Source organism: Carassius auratus, chromosome 13 (assembly GCF_003368295.1).
Source record: "Carassius auratus strain Wakin chromosome 13, ASM336829v1, whole genome shotgun sequence".
Classification (NCBI taxonomy): Eukaryota; Metazoa; Chordata; class Actinopteri; order Cypriniformes; family Cyprinidae; genus Carassius; species Carassius auratus.
The window spans coordinates 19,580,521-19,604,200 of NC_039255.1; the positions used below are offsets into that span (position 1 = coordinate 19,580,521).

Genomic DNA, 23,680 nt, shown 5'->3' on the forward strand with positions numbered 1-23,680 from the left:
CCCGTTAATGCAAATATCAATGTGCTACTATTTCACGTGTCTTTGTTACTAGGTGTCATGGTTCATGATTAAGTGTTGTCACATTGCATGAATCAGTGGCTGTCCACATTTGGCAATCATATATAGAAGTGTTATCATGTAATTTGTTTTCATACACATTTTAATAGATTACCAACAAGTTCCTGATGGTTTCAGATTACTGACTTAAGTTCATATTATTATTACAAAATACTGTATGTGGTTGTTTTCTCTCTCTTCTCTGTAAATAGCATGCTACAGTATTTGTTACTATGAATTTCAGGGGTCTTTTGCTGACTTCTGGTGTATATCTTTGGTGTCAAAGTCATTGATAAACTTATTCTAGTCACATCATCAATGGCACAGTAACTCCTTTTTTAAATCTTAGATTTAGAAACTGAGAAATCAAAAATTTAGCGTTACGTGTTCTATCTTATTTTAAGCATAAGTCGCACAACATTGTGTTAGATATATGATAAAAGAAAAAACTATTTAGCAATGGTGCAAGAAAAATAGCGCGTTATGTACTTTAAGGACATTTTAAAATGTAATTTGTTTACTAATTCTTACTGAAAACAATATTAAAACACTGTTTAAGAAAATGCAGCTTGGATGGGTAGTTACCCTGACAGTGTGCTCTGTTCCATAACCTAATGAGCTGCCTACTTAGATATAATGTTAAGACATTGTAGGTGCACTTCTGACACAATGACTGGATGTTTTGTTAGCTTAGCAACATGCTATCATCAAACTTAATTAGCGACATGCTAAATCAAATCTCTTGTGCACTTCTCATGAGGAGTGCTATTTGCACTTCCTATGAACATTTTTCCAATTCAGTCTCTTACGAGGTTGCGTTTCAGTTAGCATGTAGCCATAGAAGGCAGCAGCAGATTGCAATGTAGCTCACTAGGCTTTGGAACCAAACAACTATTTACACGTATTATTTGTAGTTTTTGCATCTCTCTTAAAATTTACATTTAATTTAATTATTGTATCACGATCTATAGAGCTGAAATTAACAATTGAATGGACCAATTTAGGTCTCGTTCACTAGCAGTCACACTTGCACTAAGACAATACGAAGCTGAAGTCACGTTATAAGGAGTTACTGCTCATCTCTCACATGTCACCCCTCCATCAAAACTAGTGTTGTTTTTATGTGGCACACGAGTCATTGCTTCACTCACCTCCCCCCACACTTCTCCCCTCCCTGTCCTCCACCTCCATCTCTCCTCTCGCTCTAACTCTATACACACTGTCCAGGGGGCTCATGGTTTAGACGGCAGACCTGGTCCAGTGGTGAGTGGCGCAAGACCCGTTCCCATCATCCACCCCTCTATTTCCATCCATCTTCTTTTCCCCCCTCTGCAGTATCTGCCTGCTTCTCTCTTTCTGTCTGTCTGCCTCTGCTTGAACTGTTGCTTGCTTGCTTCTACATTTTTGTGTCTTTTCTGTGTTGTCGAATGGTCAAGGCCTTGTTTAGATCTCTATTGAGGTTGCATCGGCATGAACGACTTTGATTTGACTTTGTCCCTAAGCCTGTTTGGCTGTTGCCTCTTGCTGTTTCCAGAGGTACAAGTGACTGAAGGGAAGCATGGCCAAACACTTATAAACATTTCTCTCTTTAAAATGCACTTTCCGTTTTTTTTTTTTTTTTTTTTTTTAAGTATGCACTAAGTGCTCTTCAAAAGTGAAATGTCTGTATACTAAAAAATTCCATTCGCATTTTATGCTGTCGCAGCCCTCTATACCTTTACATTTATTCAAACGTGCTTGTCCTTTCAAAGGCTTCATTCGCTCCAAACTTCAGAGTTTTGTTTCATTCCATGACAAGCTTTGATCTTGTAATGTCATACCAGGAAAGAGCATGATGGGATGCAGCAAGATGTATTTGCTGTTATATTTACTTGTATCTGTTTATTTCTACTTAGATCAACAAACTTTGGTGTTTTATGGAATTCCTCTGCAGACTGGTCCTCAGATGGCTCTTTTAAAACATATAAGGAGTTTAAATTGCTCTTATTCAGCTCAGAAAGTTTGTTGATCTATTGGTGCTCAACTGATTCATTTCTATCCATTTTCTAAACTCTTTACCCACCGCCGTCGCCTCTGTTAAAGCTCATGCATGTCATTTTCTTTGTTTAAAGGGTCTGATAGGACCAGCTGGAGTGCCTGGGCCTGCAGGACCAAAAGGAGAAATGGTTAGTGCTGTATTTTGTTTGTAAAAAAAAAAAAAAAAAAAAAAAAAAACAATTTACCAAATATGTGGGGCTCCAAAAATGGGTTTCTAGTAATATTTCATATTATGTAAAATGGTAAAAACCTCAATGATGCTGTTGGTGTGAAAGCAAGCATCATGACAACTCGCCAAATGACATATATTTTTACACAGTGGCGGTTTCCCCATTAGGGCGATTGGGCGACGCACCACCAATAGAAAAAGGGAGGGATTTTTTTTTTTTTTACATTCAAGAACAGTGTTACACTAGCTTTCACTATTCCAGACTGTTTTTGCCGCCTCTAAATAGTCCAATCAGCGTTGAGTAGCGTTTGTGTAGATTTCTGTCGAACTGAGCATCGCCCCAAGTGCTCTCATAGACTTCCATTCAAAGATATTTTGTTTTCGAACTGCAGCCACTGCAATGCAATCTCAATGAGTTCTGGGAGGGCTCGCACTAACGTGCTTTCGTTGTTATGCGTAACCTTAACTTGTGCAATGACTGGTGGGAAGGAACAGTGACATCCAATAATATTTAAAAACTATTATGAATTTTAACAACAAGAAAAAAATGAAAAACGACTTTAATATCTTTATCAAATGTGAAAAAAAAACAACAAAAAAACAGAGAGACGGGACAGCTGTGCCTTTGTCAGCTGAACTTGATCGACATCACAGCGAATGCTACCTCAGCGCAGATCAATTCTATCTTGTCATTGAAAGAAATACCATTAATTTGTCATCGCAATAAGGATAAGTTGGCAATTACAGAATTAGGACAACCAAGACCAAATTTAAACATCAAACAAGTACCTACAAAGGGCGGCAAATCGTATAAATGAGGATTTTCAAGGATGTGGTATTCTGCTAATTTACTGCTGCACTTTGTTCCATCACGAGAGCGTGACGGACATCGCACGGACAACTACAGGTGCATCATCTCTCAGAGAAGGTGAAAAAACACAAAAGAGCAAAGATGCATTTGGATATTAGGCAGCAGTATAATATAAGTCAGTAATTTAAGTAATCAGTGTAATGTAAGTGAGCAATGTGATATAAATGAGCAGTGTAATATAAGTAAGTTGTGTAAACAATGATATATGTGACTTAAATTATTTCTTATTAAACTGAAATCGAAGTAAAAAGTTTTTTTTTTGAAGAAACCACGTCCTGGCGTCAGTCTTCATTTGCTGTTGAATTGTGTTAACACGCATATTGAAACATAAGGAGAGCAAGATTGATTCCTAATGTCAGTTTATTTTTAATTAATACTATAGTAGTTCAGCTCCCTTTACATCTAGCCATTGAATTATCAATTGAATGGGTGACCTATCCTCATTAATCAAGCAAACCACCACTGGAGCCGCCACTTATTTTTACAATTACAATTTATTGCATCAAGTTGTTCTGTGTGTGTTATCAGTATTTCAACAGCCTCTTGTCAACCAATCAAAATCAAGCATTCACTGATTTTATAAAGTATAATGTCCAGTGTAATACAGTTCAATATAATGCCGTTTTTACTTTACAGGGGGAAAAGGGTGATACGGGAGTAGCTGGACCAATTGGGCCTCAAGGCATCCCTGTAAGTGCTGTACCAGAGCAAAATTAAACATTTCAAATACTGTAATGTTTCCATACCATGTATAAGTGCATTCAGATACAAAATGGACCATCAGTAACAACTCTCTACTCATGCATTCAGGGTTTAGTAGGACCACCAGGATTAAAAGGAAACCGGGTAAGATTATAAATGCGTTCTTGATCATTGTTTGCTTGTAGAATATGTTTTTTTGTGACGTTTAGGGACAATAACATGAGTCCACTTTCTTAAAATAAAGGAATGGATGTAATTTTTAAACCAGCATGAATCTGGCAAATTTTTAAGCAGTGTTATTGTAACGCGTTACTGAGTAATTAAATTACTTATCCACTGAAAAAAAGTAAAGTAAGGGATAAGTGCTCATTTTTAGGTACTGTAATTAAATTACAGTAAGTCTGCCGTTTAGGTTTCCATGAGCTACTTTCTACACGTCACAAACTCAGCGAATATTTGAGACAGAGACATGAGAAATATGTCTATAGAAATCTTGTGTCTATTTTTAAATGAATGAATTCAAATCGAAAGCGAATATTATCTGATTATGTAATCTGTATGAAACTAAAGCGAGGTGCAGTCTTTACCGTATCTGTCACCTGGGCGCAAACACCATAATCTAGATACAAAAAGTAGATTATAAACAAAATCTAGATTCATATAATTTCCATTGTTTTTTAAAGAATTCCTGTATGATGAATTTACTTCAGAAGAACAGCGTGATCTGACACGGCTTTATTCATCAGAGAAGATAATTTATGTAACTTATTCTTACCTACGTTAGTTAGCGTGTTATTTTTACATAAACCTGTACAGATTTTACCAGTTGGGCTTTTCCTCAACATCTTGCCAAACTGAAATGTATTGTTTAACTTTTCTTAAGCTGTTTTGTTACAATTTCAGATGTTGTTATTCAGAGTATTTATATTTTAACCAAATAAGGTTACATTTTTTAATAAAAATGTTTAAGAATTACAGTGGGTAGCTAAAAGGCTAAACTATTCTGTGTTTGACTCAAAAAGAGTTTAATTTCTATTAAGGTTTATAGGGATTTTAAGATGTAGCACTTATAAGCGATTTGAATAATTAAGTTACTTATTGAGTAACTAAGTTACTTTTCAAACAGAGTAATTAGTAATTTAGATACAATATTGATGATGTAATTAGTAATAGTAATTAATTACTTTGAAATTAACTTACCCAACACTGCTTTTAAGCATTAGCTACTGTTCATTATTTAATTTATTAAATAAAAAATTATGATGCTATATTAATTGTAACACTTGTTTTGTTTGCTTTTGGTTAATGAGACGAACAGAAGCATGCTGGGTATAAGAAATTAGAATGGCTCCTGCTTACTGCTAGAAAAGAAGTGTATGTATACAGTGATGTCTAAAAGTCTGAAAATAAGAAATGTAACATCTAAAACAGTTAAACCTGTGACAAAACAGTTCTGGGATTTGGAAAACTGAAAACACAAATGTTATGACATAATAATGAGCAAAATACAATTTCTCAGTCATTAATGAAATAATATTTGTGAGATTTTATTCTCTTTAAATTCTCATTCTCAAATCATGAAGAATGAAGCATTAGGATTTACGCACACACACAGACAAATGAAATTCAAGTTAAATGTATTAAATTAATAATTTAATTTATATTTTTAAAAATTGCATTTAGAAAAACTACAACTACTACTCCTTTTGGATGCTGCTGTATATGTTCATTGATCACGGTTTAAACATATATTATTCATAATTTCTTTGCAATTATTCTTTTTGTTTTTGCAGTTCTTCAGTTTAGAGTATACAGACACATTTAAACGTACAAAAATGTATATATTTTTTGCATGATTAACTCTAAAACTGGCATATGATATAAATGGCTAGAGTTAAAATGTTCCAAAAGAGTTATTATTATAAATAGCAGTACATGTCAATAGACCATTGCTTTTTTTTATGCTTTTCCTATGCTTTCATCCTCCTGGACTGTATGCCTCTCTCCTATTAACACTAATTTCCTCAGTTAATCACTGAATGTTTCCCACCTTGAAAGTCAGAACATGTCAGTGCTCCTCCCAACATTCTCCTCTAGCGATGTAGTATTAAACGGGACCAAAACACTCAATCAAACTGATCGGTATTGGATAATTCTGCTCAGTGGAAGGTGCTGTGGAGGAGCCTTGGACACGGTGCTGTTTTTACTCTTCTCCTTTCCATGTCTTCCTCTCTGTTTTTCCGCAGGTCTTCCTATCCCCTTTTCCTCCCCCTGCACCCTGGCCTGTGTCCGTGGCTCTTTTTGCTGAGTCGGGCCGGGTCGTCCTCTCTGTCCCCTTCTCACTCCCTGGCCTCCTCCTGCTCCTCCTGTATCCTAATGTAGTATCCTGGGTTAATACTCCTCCTCTTCCTCACCTCATATCCTTCACTGACCTCCCTACAAACCTGCATTCATTTTCTCCCAATTGTTCTAATGCACGGAGTTCTTATTGTTCCACAAATCCTCATCTGGATCTATTTTGAAAAGGCACATAACCAAGCAATGTGGGAAAAGGCAATATGTCAGTGTGGAGCTCATTTTGACATCCTGATGAGAGTATTTAGGAAAAATACTCCAGCCTGGAGCCAGAAATTCAGAAACAGTCTTAAAGAATCAGTATTTGTCAAACAGGATTAGAAAATGAGCTCCATGTTGATTCACATTGTAATTCCACTTTGATTTTTTCTTCTTCCTCTGTTAAGTGTTAGAGGCTGTGTGGAATGTTTGGAACTCTGTATCCTAGCTTGGATAGAGCCCACTTTGGAAGACTTGTAAAGTTTAACTGTAATAGTTTCCTCTGAAGAACCATTTAGCCTTGTGTGCAGACTTGAAGATAAATCACTAAACTCTCTAAAAGCAAAGCTGGTCTTAATTAGTAATAAAACATAGGGATGCTGATTGAACTGTTTTAGTGCCTCTTCAGCTTTTGTAAATTAGCCTTTGTAATTATATTTCATTGAATTGAGTTCTGTCAAATCAATCACAGATTGCCTTTTATTGGAGCCAACATTTGATGGCTGGATCAGAAAATAAAAATAGTGATATTTTTTTTTTTTTTTTTAAGACTTGTAGAGTAATGATGCAGATTTTTTTTTTCATCACAGGAATGAATTACATTTAATAATACAAATGTATTATTAAGACAGACTACTCTTGAAAAATACGATTTCTTTCTAAAACGTAAAAATAAAAAAATAAAAAACAATCATACCAAGCAAAAATGTTTAAATAGAAGGTGTGGTGTATATGTAATTGAGGGGAAAATAAATAAATAAATACAAATTAAAAGTAAAACAATTTACAACATTGTCACTTACATGCATTCGACAAGATTCCACTGATATCAGTTGCCTAAAAAACCCCACAAAGAATAATAATAATTGTAATCTATAAATTACGTGTATTGTGAAAATTGCTATACAAAGAAATGTTCATTGAATTAATCAAGCAAATGAAAGTGCACACTAACCACACTGGCTGATCTCCTTCTCCTTAACCCCTCCACTTACCCTCCTTAAATGATCCCAATACTCATCATAGCTCCATTCAGAAACACAGCTAGTTTTAGAATGTCTTGTAGAGCATCCAAAGTTTGTTACAGTTATTCTTAGTGATGGTGCTTTTTTTTTTTTTTTACTAGTAGTGCTATAGTAAACTAGGAGGACTAAAGTCTGAATTTTTTGAATGCACTGTTGTTTGCAGGGGGAGAGGGGCAAGAAAGGCAACAGGGGGGCCAAAGGGGATAAGGGAGACCAAGGAGCCCCAGGATTAGATGCCCCGTGTCCGTTGGTATGTCTTTCGTTCAACGTGCAGCACTAAGGCAAAAGGAGACTTCCCCAAAGCCACGTCTTTCCTTTTGTCTTTGTGTAATAAACACTAACAGATGCCTAGAAGAGTTCTGGTCGAAGTCAGTGAATAGCGACATGCATTCATGTAATTCATATGTTACTCATGAATTATATGAGAATTATTATAGATTGGGATTTGAATTAAAAAGGACAAGGCACCAGAACTCTCAGAGGGATTTTGCTTTTCAGGATTAAGACTGACAGGAATAGGGTTCTGCTGAACACAGTAGGATGGAGCCATTAGTTCTTGTTGGACTAGTTGTGAGTTTCCTGCTCTGTGGATGCAGTGAGTCTCTTCCTGTCAGTCTTGGGTCCAGTGTGCTCTGGACCAATCAAACGCTGGAAGAGAGCGGCCAGTGTGGCTGGACAACAGAATGTTTATATGATTGATTTCATAAACAGGGTTTCCGAGGCTTTAAAGGGGAGAAAGGTGAACCGGGGCTGCCAGGCCTGGATGGGCTAGATGCCCCGTGTCCTGTGGTATGCTGCTGTCTATCCCTTTCCTTATTCTGCATGCATCCTGCATTCCCGATACCATCATGCTTTCTAATTGCATAATGCTTCAGCACAACCCAATTAAAGTCCCTGTAAAGTCAATTCTGAGAATGCAGATGTTACAAATGTATCGCTGAAACACATTACAAAGACTGTGGATTCTGTTGTACTGAATAGTGGAGTTAGACTGATAAACAGTTTCTCACAAATTCTGTGTTCAGGATTTTTAGGGCGGGGCTAAAATGGATCATGACCCCTCCGATCATGACCCTTCCTCTAACACTATAATAACTGTCAATGACGCACCAGAGAAAATATATGTGGGCAAATATGTATGCCTTTGCAAATCCAACTAAGCTGCTAGAAGCATCCATATAGGCTGTAGCGGTATTTGACAGTTAAGAGGCAGCAGTTTTCTCGTGAGTGGGCGTGGTTTCAGCACAGACAGCGGACACACCCCCAGCGTTTGAGAGCAAAGGATACCGCCCATATTTTAAGTACTTAGCAGATCTTTTTATCATAAAAAATATTTGACTGAGTGGTTAATATTTTTTTTTCCCGTGGTGTGACACATTTTACTGTACTATAAATACTTAATATTGACTTTACAGTGACTTCAGAATCAGAATCAGAAAGAGCTTTATTGCCAAGTATGCTTGCACATATAATGAATTTGTTTTAGTGACATAAGCTTCCAGTACACAGAGACTACAACACACAGACAAAAAATACAAAAAAATAGGCAAATAAATAAGTGTAAATAGTTAAAGAATAGGGCAGAAAATTAATTTCCATGTATCAGTATTAATATCTATAATTTACTCTATTAATATATTTGAAAGGAACAGAATTAACCTAAATATATAAATTTACTTACCCTTCATTTAAGGGAATCAAAGATGTAGATGAGATCGTTCGTTCATGGGAGTAGATTTGGAGAAATTCAGAATTAAATCACTGCCATCAGAATGAGAGTCCAAACTGCTGATGAAAACAATAATCCACAAGTTATTCACATGACTTCAGTCTACCAATAATGTCTCGTGAAGTGAAAAGCTGATGTTTTTAAGAAGCCAATTCATCATTAAGGCGTTCTGACTTTAAACCATTGCTTCTGGCCAAAATAATTATGAGAGTATTATGGGAACAGTCTCAGGTTTATTTAAACCCCAAATCTGATACAACCTGTCTGATATATATATATATAAAAAATGTAATAAATAAAATCATGATATTTACACCAAATCAAAAACAACAACAACAACAACAAAGAACAAAAGATAGAATTCAAATAGTTTACTAAAAAGGTTTAGTACTTTTTTTTTTTTTTTTTTTTTTTGATCTGTGCATATTTCTCTCCTGATTCGGACGCGGCAGCTTTTTCAGTGGTGAAAAAAAATATTATGGATGGAGGACTCTATATTCTAGTTAAAAACTTTCTTACAAACATGCAGATTTTCACTTCACAAAATGTAAATTGATGGACTGAGTAATGCGGATGACTTGTGATGTTTTTATCAGCTGTTTGGACTGTCATTCTGACGGCACCCATTCACTACAAAGGATCCATTCGTGAGCAGGTTATGTAATGATAAATTCCACCAAATCGGTTCTGATGAAGAAACAAACTCATCTTCATCAAGATTACCTGAAGGCGAGTATATTTTCAGGAAATGTTTATTTTTTAGGGTGAACTATTCCTTTAATTATTAACCAGTTTTAAAATCAGTTTTAACCCAGTTTATTGCTATATATAATAAAATAATGAAAATCTAAGTTTCTTTTTTACCAATACATTAACTTAAACTTACAGTATTTAATTTCTGTGAAACAGATTGAGATTACTGGTAAAATAGGATGGTTGCTACTTAAAGGGTTACTCTACCCCAAAATGAAAATTTTGGCATTAATCAATGAAGAGGCGGAAACACTTTTTGTAAGCAAAGAAAACAAAAATAACATATTAATAACAATTCTCAATAATTCCCCAATAATTGTCAATGGTCTCCTCTGTGTCACTGCTGCGTGTGCTCTTCTAACAATTCTCTTCTAAGAATTCTAACAATGACCTTTTCATACCTTTTCTGGACCTTGACACTGTTATTTAATTGACAGTCTCAAGCCTCCAGGTTTTCAACCAAAATATCTTGAATTGTGTTGCAAAGACGAACAGAGCTTTTACTGGTTTGGAACGGCATGGGGCTAAGTGATTAATGACTAAATAATGTACTAGTTTACTTAAAATGACTGCATGCATTCCATTTTCATTTCACTTATCTGCATATCCACTATTCTTACACTAACCCGCATATTGACTAAACAATCCTCCACTAAATTTCACCACATCTGTCTCAGTCCAGTAAATCGGAGCACCCCGGGTCACTACAAATATCTGCATGAGAGAAGGTGTTCACTAGAAATAGATTTGAATTGAAAACACTTTGATTTGAATAAAAGTTTCCAGGTACTTCATATGTGCATATTGTAGATGCAAAGAAAAGTATAATAAAGTTATAGTTTCAATTGTCACTAAGTTTGTGTGTGTGTGTGTGTGTGTGTGTGTGTGTATGCATGGACAGTTATCTATTGATTCATTCATTGATTGAACAACTTGATGCAGAGGGGAAATGTATGTTTCAAAAGTGACTTCAAAAAAGATTATGTATACTGTATGTGCACGGATACGTCACCCATCTCAAGAATATTACTTATTCTTACAATTCTTCACCACTCCTCTTCTCTGTTTTAGGGTGATGATGGTTTGCCAGTACCAGGGTGTTGGAATAAAGTGAGTTATATCGAATGATCATATTAACATTTAGATTTTAAATAATTCTGTCCAAACCATCTTTAGTATGATATAACTCATGCAAAGAGTTCATGATATGGAGGTACAGAATTAATGTTGTTAAATAAGTTAAAATAATGTAATACAAATTGGATTATACGCATATAAATTATTTTGAGCATTACTCAGTTCATAAATAAAAAAATCAATCTCAATTCTATGATACTTTATGATTAGTTGTTTTGGAATATGATTTGAGATTAATTGTTGGATTCGACATCTGATAAGAATAACTCTATACCTCCATTTGCTTGGAAGGTGTGTGCTTGAAAATAACAGTCTTTTTGCCTCTTGTTTTGCAGTGACGTTAATTCCTGAATGCAACGCGTGGTTGTAAATAGAATATTTATTTTTGTACTTTTTTGCCATTGATCTATTATATTGATGGAAAATACAGCAAACCGTAAAAATACTGGCAGGACTTTTGTACAGATGTTTATTTTTATTACTGGTGGTAATGTTGTTTAAGTAATGGACTTAATACTGTACCTATGCATTATGTCAAAATGTTTTTTGATGGAGGAAGAAATATACTGTGGCAGCATATGCATGATATTTGTGCATTATGTTAACTGTTAAGTGCCTATTAACTTATTGTATCGGAGTGTTTTAATGTGTTGTGTCGGACCACGCTGCACTGATTAGTGGGGCTGGAGTTACAAATTGGCCTTGTGTGTAAGAGGAAACCCTTTGCTCTGAGATTGACATGTTCACAACACACCTAATGAGCTTACACTGTAACTGCATATGTTTACTGAACATTAAAATGACTTATTTCAAAGTCCATACTACATGCAGTAGGCTTATCAAGTCAGTTGTTTCATATGAGTTTCAGTGCATAAATTATAAACACTTGCACTGGGTGGCTTGTTTGGTGAGCATTTCATACTGTTTTGTCCATATTCACCTGCCATTTTTTGACAAATATATTATTGCAAAAACTGAATTAGTGAATAGGTTTATGAAAAGACAAGAATGACTGAAATCTACACGCTTTGCTTTGCCTTGATGGGCTTCTTGTAAATATGCCTAAATCTTGCCCTTTGAGCAGCTATATATTTTCTCTATCTCTATTCTTATATCTGACAATTTAATAGATTAGGATATACATGTAATTTACTTTGGCAATGAATTAAGTCTTAATCTATCCCTCTTATATATTGCTGCTCACTGTCAAGCACATCTTTGTGTTTGTAAAGCATCAACCACGATTCAAAAGTTTGGGGTCAGTATTTTTATTTTATTTTTTTAAGATTATAGTACTTTTATTCAGCAAGATGCATTAAATTGATTAAAAAGTACTTTTATATTATTGAAAAAATATTATATTTTAAATGATGTTCTTTTAAACTTTCTATTTATCAACAAATCCTGAAAAAAAAATGCATCAGTTTCCACAAAAATATTAAGGAGAACCATTGTGTGACACTGAAGATCGATGTAATGGTGCTGAAAATTCAGCTTTGAAATCACTGAATTTTCTGTTTCCATTTTAAAATATATAGTTATTTTAAATTGTAAAAATATTTCACAATATTACTAAGTTTACTGTATTTTGATTTCTTAAATGCAGCCTTAGTGAACATAAGAAACTTGTTTCAAAAATCTTACTGACTCCAAATGTTTGAATGGTAATGTGTGTGTCCCATTAAACCTCATCCATTAAGTAAAAAAAATGAAGAATAAAACCAACTAAGTTAGTATTAAAAACATGTCATATACATCATAATATGTTTATTCCCAAGAAACATCAGGGGATAAAAAAGGTCCACAGCTAAGAAGGTTTTGTTGTATTTGTTTTGTTCATTCAGTGTTGAAGTGGATTGTGTAGGACTGCTGCTGCTTACATTGACAAGCTATTCGGGATCCATTTTGCCACTTAATATCAAGTTAAGCATGGTTTGTAATAATCAATGTCTATAAACTTTTTATCTGTCTGTAATACCTCATACTAACATGTGCCTTAATGCTTTTACTCTGCCAAAGTAGTTTTGAGACACATCAACATTGTCAAAGAAGCTATGCTGTAAACATGAGGAATATCAAATAATAAATGGCTGTAAAAGCCAAAACATTTCCTAACACGTCTTATTCATTCATATGTTCTCTCCTTAATTTGATATCCTTAGAAGATTCTCACTTTTAACTTAGCTTTTATAGTAATGACATGACATTTACACAGAGACCAAGAAAAATGAACACCCTCTGGATGTTTACGTGCTGAAGTTGTGCTTGTTATTGCTGATTTGCGTTTGACAAAAAGTGTGAAAATTGCATGAGTGGGTTTCAGGATTTAGTTAGTTTATATGCATCCATGCATGTATTCTGAGGCCCTCTCCGTGTAATCTTCGCAGAAGTCTACTACAAATTTGTATGTTTCTTTTATTGAAAGGGTCAGAATCCGTTCCAGCTAGCCAAGAAGTAACCCTGTAGTGAAACCCACAAGCTTCTGGATCGGGTTTCCTTCATAAGCAACACAAAAACTTGAAGAGATTTTGGGAGATCTTTTAAGATTGGCCTGCTCTTTGGTGGATGTTGGAAGGATTTAGTTTCCTGTATAACCATCCAGTCGTATGGAGAGACTCCAGAGAGCAGCAGATGTGATCAGACTGACACTGACTGGACTACACAAAAGACGATAATGCAGAAGAAGTAGCCTGTCGTTTCTCCAAGATTTTACACCTTTTTCTTCCTCTTCTATATTATTCACTATGTGAAAGAAACATTTTAGCACATTTCGTTCCTTGTTGATGACGATGTTGAAGAATGTTTGTGATCCGAGTATCCAGCGCAGCTCGTTGAACATGCAGATGTGGTCTGAGTGTTCTTGTGTTTCCAGACAAACCAAAGACTAAATCTTTGATGATTCCTGATTCAAACTATCACTTGCCTTCTGTTGAGAATTGCAGGTAGAATGCATCCTCACACTTCACTCATAGTACACTTTTATTCTCGTAGTTTAATATTAATATTAAGCCTAGATGGATGTACATAACCATCATGCTTTGCATTAAGCATACGGTACATGTATTACATTCATACAGCAATGTTGTTGTGCTTGTACATAGAAGAATGTTATACTTTTGAAAATGAACATAAAATCAGTTATACAGCTAAAAACAAAGTAAACATGAGTGGAAATGCCAATTTGAAACACCAACTATTACCACAATCCTTCTACATGTTACTTTGCAAAACAGTAAAAAAAAAAAAAAAAATGTAATAGCTGTTTGCAGCTGGGCATTTGATGGTGTTGCAACATGCATGCAACATTTCACTGCTGTAAACATAGATGTCAGTGCCCACTCCATCTGTATATTTTGCCAACTCTTTAAAAATGCAAATAACAACAGTTTGTTTGGGTAAATCTACTCTAACAGAACGGTTGTACTTTTTTCTGAATATTTTGGGGCAGCTAAAGCAACAAATTTAAACCAGCAGTGACACATTAGATGTTTAATTTACCATCAGTTCCGCAGATGTTGGACCTTCAGATATACTATGCCTACGTATGATTAGAGTAAACTTCTTTTTTGACATGAAAACTATTTTGGTTGTCCAATATGCAACTTGTTACCAGAACCACAGAATATACAGTACCGCTATGGGATAACATCGCATTAACAATAACAGCGTTTGTGAGGGGAAATATTCTTTAATCTGGATTTAAAGAACAATTTTATGCAGTTTCATATTTACCAGCAGCTATGTTTTGTTTTTCTTTTTTCTATTTCTTTTTTAAACCTAATGCAAGCATTCCGTATGTTGTATTTTGACAAAGACAAAGATTGGTTTTATATAAACCCACTGTAAATGTATATCCAGATAACAACATAATTATTGAATTAAATGAGATTGCAATCATTCAAACCTGAAACACACCTATTTTTTCATTAGTATCTTGTTTTCATTGTCATCTGAAATTAATATTGAGAGATAAAATCAATGTTAAAATGTGTTTATTTGAAACATTGATTATTGGATTATACTTAACTGAGAATCCACTTTTATTTGTTCTGAAGACATTCAATTGTATGATATGTGTAAAAAAAACAAAAAAGTAAGCATTACACACCTATAATTGAGGTTTTCAGTAGCTTATTGGGGCTATTTTCACCGTTTAAGAGACTTGACTATATGATATTTTGGAGATTTTGCAAGCTCTTGATTAATTTTAGGATCTTTAGATCACAAATCATCAGTACAATATTTTTAAGAGTTGGTTTCGGGCTGTAAATCATGCTGATTTATGGCTGTAAAGCCCCTCTAATTGCAACCTTTATTTTTAAGTTTGTTGATATCTGTACATTTACAAACATGCTAGTAGTTTTATGCTAGTAGGTAAAGAAGGTGAGCGTGATTTCACCAAGTACAACATGTTCCTGGATCAACATCCTTGTATATATAACCTTTCAGGAAATATCTGTTTTAGGCTTACAATCAGGGTTAGGTGCTTCTTCACCCTTGTTAATCAGCTATCATTTCCCACTGATTTTAGGAAAAATTATGGGTAGGGGTTAGGTTAAGGGGTAGGAATTGGGTTAAGTCTATATTTTGGACACTAATGTTGATCCAGGATCATCAAAAGATGTTGATCCAGGAACATGTCTTACTTGGCAAAATCACGGCGACCGGTACAGAATGATTAATATTTGCAACAAATTTCAGATTGTAATAATAACTAAAGAAAAAAAAAAAAAAAAAGAGAAATACTTAATCATTCAGTATCTCTGAATGATTGTATACTCACATGATGCTCAATTTTGCAATGCTCAGAAAACGGGATGAATCAGATTTTATGCACTCTGTATTATATATATTTGACTGCTTTTTTGACAATAGGGCATGTTATAAAGTGTTTTTCATTTTATTGTGCACGAGGCATAGTTTCTTTTTTTCTCAGTATAATTTTGCACATTGAAGTGTGTGTGACTTTTTTCCAAGTTTTGAACGAGAATATAATATTTGTACTGTACATCATGCGTTTTCTACACATTTCCCTTTTTACAAAGATTGTAATCTTGTATTGTCCTTTGTATGGTGAACTCTTCAAATAACGTGTCGCTCAAAAATATACTAACTTGATTCATATCTGCGACACAACATGGTAGAAACAGTTCACCTAAAAATTAAAGTTAGTTGAATTTTTCAAGATGTATTGAGTTTATTTCCTTAGTAGAATAGATCTGGAGAAATTCAGCATTGCATCACTTGTTCACCAATGGATGCTCTGCAGTGAATGGGTGCCGTCAGAATAGGAGTCAGAACAGCTGATAAGAAAAATGTCCTCAAAATCTGTTCTGATGAAGAAACAAACTCATTTACATATTGGATGACCTGATGGTGAGTACATTTTCAGCTAATTTTCATTTTTGGGTGAACTATTCCTTTAAATAGTCACCTCTCCAGATAATCTTTTGATCCTGCTTTTTTATTTTGTAAGACATTTATGTAAAACAAGGATAATATATTTGTTTGAATAATCAGTTTTCTCCCACATTATAAATTGCCCTTTAATGAGGAGCACACTCTCAAAACTCCTGTGAAGTTCAGCTAGGAACATTAACCACTTGTCAGTTATGGTTTTTGATGCCAGTTTATTCTTGGATTATTCTGATCTCTGCATAACACACTGCCTAAGTGAGCACTGCTGTCTCTTATAAGAACTTCAGTCTTTGTTCACCTGCTGCTCACAAATACATTTTTCCTTTACATTTTTCATCAAGTGTGTTTCATACCGAGAACAAATATATTATCAAACATTATGTGATATGTTTGATACTGTTGTTGTTGCTGTTGCTGTTGTACGTAATTGAAAATGGATAAGAGGGCATTTATTTCTGTGTTTTTACAGGAAGTGCATATGCAAGATTAATTGCATCCACTTGCATGGTTATTATGCAACTTCTTGTATACATTTACATTTAAAATGGCAGTCTGACTAACATGTTACTGTCGGTTTGACTAAAGGTTGATTTTAGGGTTATGTTTTTCTTTTATTTCCATCTTTCCTTCTTTAAACTCTTCAAAATCAAGCATTGAATAAATGTGCAAAAGTTTATTATTGTTGATTCAACATATGCTTCTGGAGACAGCAACATTATTATTTAAAGTTTTGTTAAGATTTTTATTTTATTTTTTCATAATGGAACTGTCTATTTGTTTATTTATTTATAGCATTTTGATTATTTTTCAAAAAGACATCTGAACTGTATTAGCCAGTGAAATAAATGAAATGAAATAATGAAAATGCATCGTCTGAACTGCTCTGTTTGACAGTCAAACTGTGGTTGACAAAACAGAATTAAGGCAGATGACTAAAGACATACAATAGACATACAATAGTACAAGATACAATAGTGCTATATGGAATATTGGATAGTCTGGAAACAAAATATATATATATATATATATATATATATATAGAGAGAGAGAGAGAGAGAGAGAGAGAGAGAGAGAGAGAGAGAGAGAGAGAGAGAGAGAGAGAGAGAGAGAGAGAGAGAGAGATTTGTGATGTATTCATAAAACAAAATATGATTAATAAATTGAGACAGTGTTTATCTCTTCTGCCAGGTTTGCAGAAAGTAATGGGTGGAATCAGAGAGTTTTGAACGCAGGTGCTGAGGGGGTGCTAGATCAGTGTTTCCCAACCAGGGGTTCCCTACTGGTAAAATAATTACTAATATAGTAATCAAAACCAGTACATTTTTGGTTAAAGTTCAAGTTCATAGCGTCAATGTGACAGTCTTTCCTGGGCGACATCTTTACTGGTGGAGCTACACAATGGAGATGCAAAATGTGGAAATAGGGATTTCCCTGTATGGCGAATAAATCATTTCCACAGCATATCTTGTTAGCTCTGCTGTGTTTTTTATTTATTTATTTAAAACCGTTTTTTCTTTTTAATCCTCTTATTCAGATTAAATCTTTTAGTTTTGTGATCATATAGTGGATGAGTTTTCAAGATTATCAAACCACATATTTAATATAGTTACTCTGTGATATATACATTTGATTTTTAATCTTGCGTTTGATCTCAATTGCTCTTTATATTTTTTCCTTGATTGTTGTTGCAGTTTACAATGCCTGCTCTCAAGGGTGCACATCAAAGATGATTTAGTATCTTTAATTCAGCAGCTGAATTCTGCTCTGACAGAAGAATCTTTCATTATTCACCACCTCCACTTCACTCAGAACTGATGAACCATGCCTTGAAGAAAGCCTTGTCTAATTAAATTCTGTTTCATAAAAGGAGATTGGATTTTACGAGACACTCACGCCTTATCCCAAAAATATATAATTATTTAAATAGCAAACATAACAATCATTTTCCTATTGGTGCTCATTTGATTATCTGTGTCCAGAGGTTTTATTGGAGGTCATTCATAATGGAAAGCTCCTGGGTAAGATGCGTCCTGGGATGGCCTTTGGAGAGTTGGCCATTTTCTATAACTGTAAAAGAACAGCCACAGTCAAAGGTCAGTGTGTGTGTGTTCTTGTGCTCAGTGTTGGGGAAAGTTGATTTTAAAAGTAATGCCTTACAATATTGTGTTACTCCATGAAAAAGTAATTAATTTTGTTACATTATGTTACTTTTGCATTACTTTTTTGCCAACTGAGCTGGGACTTGGCTTGCTTGTTTATTTTTAATAACAAAAAACACAAGTGAAAAAAGCATTTTGGCAACTGAAAAGGCTCTTCACCAAAAGTGAAGGAGACCCTCACTGCCCAAATGGCTGAGTTAAGCGGCCGTTTCCACAAACTGCAAGACATTCTGTCGTCTGCCTTTTCGGAAGTTGCCCTGTCTCTTTCTCAGCGTGAGTCCGAGCCACACTCCAACAACTCACCCCCTTGTATGCGAAGCTTGGCCCACCTCTCATCTTGGGGGCTAGATGAGACACAGCCTTTTAAGAGACACTGACCGCCTCAATCGTCTCTGACTAAACATGAGCCCATGCAGTTGGGCCGACTTCGATTATCTGTCCAAGAGAAACAACAAAGGCTGATGCAGGGCCTCTGCCTCTATTGTGTAAAGCCAGGTCACTTTGCTCAATTGTGTCCATTAAAAGCCAAGGCCCACTAGTAAATCGGGAGTTCTGGTGGGCGCTTCTCCTCTTATCTCCCCTCAGTCACACACCCAGCTCTCTGCCACCATCATGTACCAAGGCTTCACCCACTCCTGCAAGGCCCTTATTGATGCTGGCACCGAAGCCAACCTAAGAGCTGGGCCATTCCTCTTTCTTTTCTGGTCATTGTGTGGGGCCTCTCTGGTCAGCCGGTAGCCACTATCACCCACACCACTCACCGTGTAAGTCTTGTTGTGTCAGGCCATCACCGTGAGTCGGTTGTCCTGTTCCTCCTTTTTTTTTTCACAGGTGTTGGTAAAACAGACTACACGCTTTTCCGAACCACAGGAGATTAAGACTCTTGGAGGTGATTAATTTGGGGAAAAGGCTCTCACGAGGTTTGGAGACGGTGTAGTTTTTTAAAGTGCTTTTAACAATTGTGAACACAACAAACAATGACTCCTTTGTGACTGTGAACTTCCTGTAGGCCAGGAAAACGATTAATTGCATATTTCTACAATGTGCACACATTATGTTCTGTGGGAGGTGGAAAGTCAGTCATCTGAAATGATGTTCATTCTCATTATACCATTGTTGAAGAGCACACTCAGTACTGAAATAAGCACAATACTTAAAAAAGACCCTCACACACTTAGACGCAAGAGAGCTGCTTGTCATATTCACTCATTTGTAATATTGATTTAGATTAAAGCTCAGATGAAGTGCTCTCAGTGAGGAAAGAGAAAATAAGAATGTTTTCAGGCACTGTTATGTATATGTGTCCCTAAAGTGGCACAACATTATTACATATTTCTTATAATTTTATAGCTTTTTATGTCTTCTGTGTCTTTAAATTAAAATTAAATTAAATTTATGCATTTAACAGACGCTTTTATCCAAAGCGTCTTACAGTGCATTCAGGCTATCAATTTTTACATATCATGTGTTCCCGGGGAATCGAACGCCCAACCTTGCGCTTTATTTATTTTATTAATTAGCTCCTGATTGGCAGGTAAATAGTATTTGTGTTTCAGCGCATCTGTTTCATTCTTCCACAGGTCTGCATTTGTAAGTCAAATTCCCAAACACTGGAAACATTGGCCTTGTGGTAATTTTAAAGCAATTTCTTATTCAAACAATACTATAAGTTCAAGAAAGACTTACCATTTGCACTAGCGTAAAGTTGTAAAGTTGTAAAGTGTGTAAAGTTTTTTTAATTCCGTTAGTGGTGCAGAAACAACACACTTCACTTTTAAAGAGTACAGATTTAAACGCTCTGCTCCACGTTCAACATCCATTTGGTAAAGAGCAGGGCTCTCTTGACCACAGCAAATGGTCCTCTGGTGTGAGATCAGCAGTCTTGGCTCTCACAGCAAACTCCATAGCCTCAAACCTCAGACTGCATCACTATGGCAACAGAGTGTTGAGGATGGGACTGCCTAATGCTGTTGCAGTGTGATCAACAGCTGGACTCACTAGTTAAAATTATGAGCAAGTACATGTGCTTTAGTGTGCTAGTCAACACATAAAAAGTTTATTTCATAAAGAATGACAAAAGATTATTAAAACAATGAATGCAAAATGTATTAAAATATATTGTAAAGCAAAACATTTAATTTGACATTATTAGAAAGTGCACTATTTTGAAGTGTGTTAAACAGCTATGAAAGTGTTTGTCTGAGTACTCTTAAGTGGCCTTTTAGTTCAGTAATATTGTATTATCTGCAGTACATTTATGATTTTCACAGTATGCTGTACATTCAGCACCACTCAGCTTTTGCACAAGGGACAAATGAGTAAACAATGATTTATTAAAAATTACATACAAAATATTTCATTAACTATTCCTTAAACATTTAAAAAATTCTGAAAACATCCTACATCTTAATATAATCTCTTTATTTGTCTCACTGTACACTCCAAACATTACAATATCATATTCTGATGCGTTTCATTTCTGTGAATCAATGAACATAAGACCCACCTGGGAGCAAACTGAAGCACTGATCCATGTGTCTGATCACAGGTAGTGTATTGTTGAGTCTGTTTTTGCTGCAGGCTTGTCTGTCCAGCACAATGGGTAGCTGAGCCAGCCTGCCAAATGAGCCTTACTGCATTCACAGGGGGAGCAATTAGTGTCTAAAACGAGAGGCACACCAGTTGCCATCTTCCACAGTACAGTGAAGCTGCAGACAGCAAGGTGAAGCACTGGGCCAGTCCTTTTACACTCATGGGAGTGATAGAGCCTAAAATGCATGTGCACTGATGATGTCCACTGTTCCAACTACAATCAACTGGGACTTATCACACTTTTATTTTATTAGCGTTCTGTGTGTTTGTACTGAGACACTGTTGTTTTTATATTCATTATGCTTGAGTATTCTTATCAAGGTAAGTGATTCAGTTAATTAACACACAAAGCATACAATACCTCAACATAATTTGTGTTATGTCACTATATTATGTTCAGAGCTTTATGCAAATGAAGGCGCATGCTCTTAATGGAGGCATGAATATGCATATTTAGGTAATAATGCATCGTCAGATGAGTGAAATCCATAAGTTTGGGGTCAGAAATGTTATAGAGTAATACTTTTATTCATCAAGGATGCATGAAATTAATAAAAAGTAACAGTAGACATTGTAAAAGAGAATATGTAAAGAATACTGAAAAAAAATGCATCATGGTTTCCTCAAAAAAATTAAGCAGTATAATTGTTTTCAGTATTGATAATAATAATAATAATAATAATAATAATAATAATAATAATAATGTTTCTTGAGCAGCAAATCAGCATGACAAATTACTGAAGGATCATGTGACACTCAATACTGGCATTACGATGCTGAAAAGTCAGCTTTGCATCACAGAAATAAAATTACTTTTCAAAACATTACCATAGAAAACTCAAATTAATAATTCACGTTATTACAGTTTCTACTGTATTCTTGAATTAACAAGTGCAGCATTGGTAAGGATTTCAAAAACATAAAAACCTTAATGATGCCAAATGTTTCACTGATAGTGTAACTTCAGAATTTAATGTTCATAATGAGCAATGAAACTTGTTTTTTTTATATATATATATATATATATATATAAAATGATTCGGTCCATGAAAACGAAGCACCTTAGAATTCAAATTTTCCTCCCCAGTCCAAAAAGTCCAGTTTGTACATTTGAAAAAAAAGAGGGTGTTATTGAAGTTAAAGACTAGATGAAAACTAGAAGCAAAACTGCAACCCTTCAGCTTGTGATTTAGTGTTCAGTTCTAAAGGTCAGGGAGCTATACAATTTGATTTCTGGCCATTTTTGGTGCAATAAAATGCTTTCGAACAATAAAAATTAAAGTGATCCTCGGGGCAGGGTGGGGGGGGGGATGTTGGGTGGATGTACATTGTTCCCTTGAAATATATTCTGACTGTATGAAAGGTGACGGGTGAGGCTACAGAATGGAGTGGATGCTGAGTCACTGTACTCTGGAGGTTTACCTTGTTTCCTCACAGGTGGTTTCCAGGCTTTAACTGGGAAGAACTGAGACGACAGAAGTGGAGGTTTCATCGGAGGAGAGAGGTTCAATAGATTTTACAATGTTTTTAGAAACATAACATTATGTAAGAAAATTAAAGCAAGTTCTCTTACACTTGTGGTTTTCTCTTCTGTTCATTTCCACAGCTCAAAGCGCCTCTGGATTAGTCATTTCGACATGTTTCCCCCTGAGCTTGAAGAACCTCCAGATGAATTCTCTGGCTGGGATAAAGACTTCTGAAAATGAGCGGTTTCTATAAGCCTGTTCTGAAGAGCATCGATTTGCTCTCAACTATTTTCAGAACTCTTCACTGATCCGTGCACCTTTTTAAGTGAACAAAGACTTAAAGATCATCTCATGTAAAGTGGGCAGTGTCTGGAGGACAAGTCTCAGTATTACCTCAGTGTGCATTTTGAAACATGCAACTGACTGACTTGTTCAGATGGACCGGAAACAGTAAAAAGCCACGTTTTTTAAATGGGACCCATGATGCCATTTTTCACAAGATGTCAAATAAGTTTCTGATGTCCCAAAAGTGTGTATGTGAAGTTATAACTCAAAATACTTTATGGATAATTTTTTTCTAGCTTGTTAGGGTACGAGTCAAAACTATAGACTGTATAAAAACATGGAAGTAGTGTCTGTGACATCACCAGTAGACTCCTGAAGAGCATATTTGAAGCTCAAAGTGTGCAGAGCGGGCCATCGCCATCTTGGCAGCGTGTCACCGTGCGACTCTCCCGGACAATCAAAAATGGGCAAAAAGGTGGGATCTGGTTACTGAAGCCACACCCACCTAGCTTGACAGAAGTGTCAGCAGCGGCAATCCACCTGTCACTCAAATGGCTGAGCCCTTAATTATGCAGAAGTTTACGGCTTTTGCCACCTCCAGCTCTCTTGTGAAGCCAACAAGTGATTTAAACTGTAATTCTCAAGAAGGCCTTTCAGAAAGGCAATTTGGAAAACTAGCATGTAATACTTACTACTTCTGCAGGTGTAGCTGGATAACGAACAGTTG

General features: G+C 35.4%; 1 protein-coding gene across 32 annotated transcripts in view; it reads left to right on the forward strand.

Annotated features, from left to right (window-relative positions):
* The window catches only part of LOC113112981 (collagen alpha-1(XIII) chain-like), a 96,592-nt gene extending 79,467 nt beyond the window's left edge, over positions 1 to 17,125 (forward strand). For 24 of the 32 annotated variants that reach the window (XM_026279014.1, XM_026279016.1, XM_026279018.1 and 21 more), the window contains 5 exons: positions 1,285 to 1,320; positions 2,169 to 2,222; positions 3,771 to 3,824; positions 3,945 to 3,980; positions 6,083 to 6,579. In XM_026279014.1, coding sequence (XP_026134799.1) covers positions 1,285 to 1,320; positions 2,169 to 2,222; positions 3,771 to 3,824; positions 3,945 to 3,980; positions 6,083 to 6,358 — 456 coding nt within the window. In that variant the 3' untranslated portion in view covers positions 6,359 to 6,579. Of the gene's footprint in view, positions 1 to 1,284; positions 1,321 to 2,168; positions 2,223 to 3,770; positions 3,825 to 3,944; positions 3,981 to 6,082; positions 6,580 to 7,577; positions 7,665 to 8,125; positions 8,204 to 10,967; positions 11,007 to 11,368; positions 12,359 to 13,458 lie in introns of those variants that run through there. The other 8 variants (XM_026279043.1, XM_026279044.1, XM_026279032.1 and 5 more) reach the window with 7 other exon arrangements.
* The last annotated feature ends 6,555 nt before the right edge of the window (positions 17,126 to 23,680 follow it).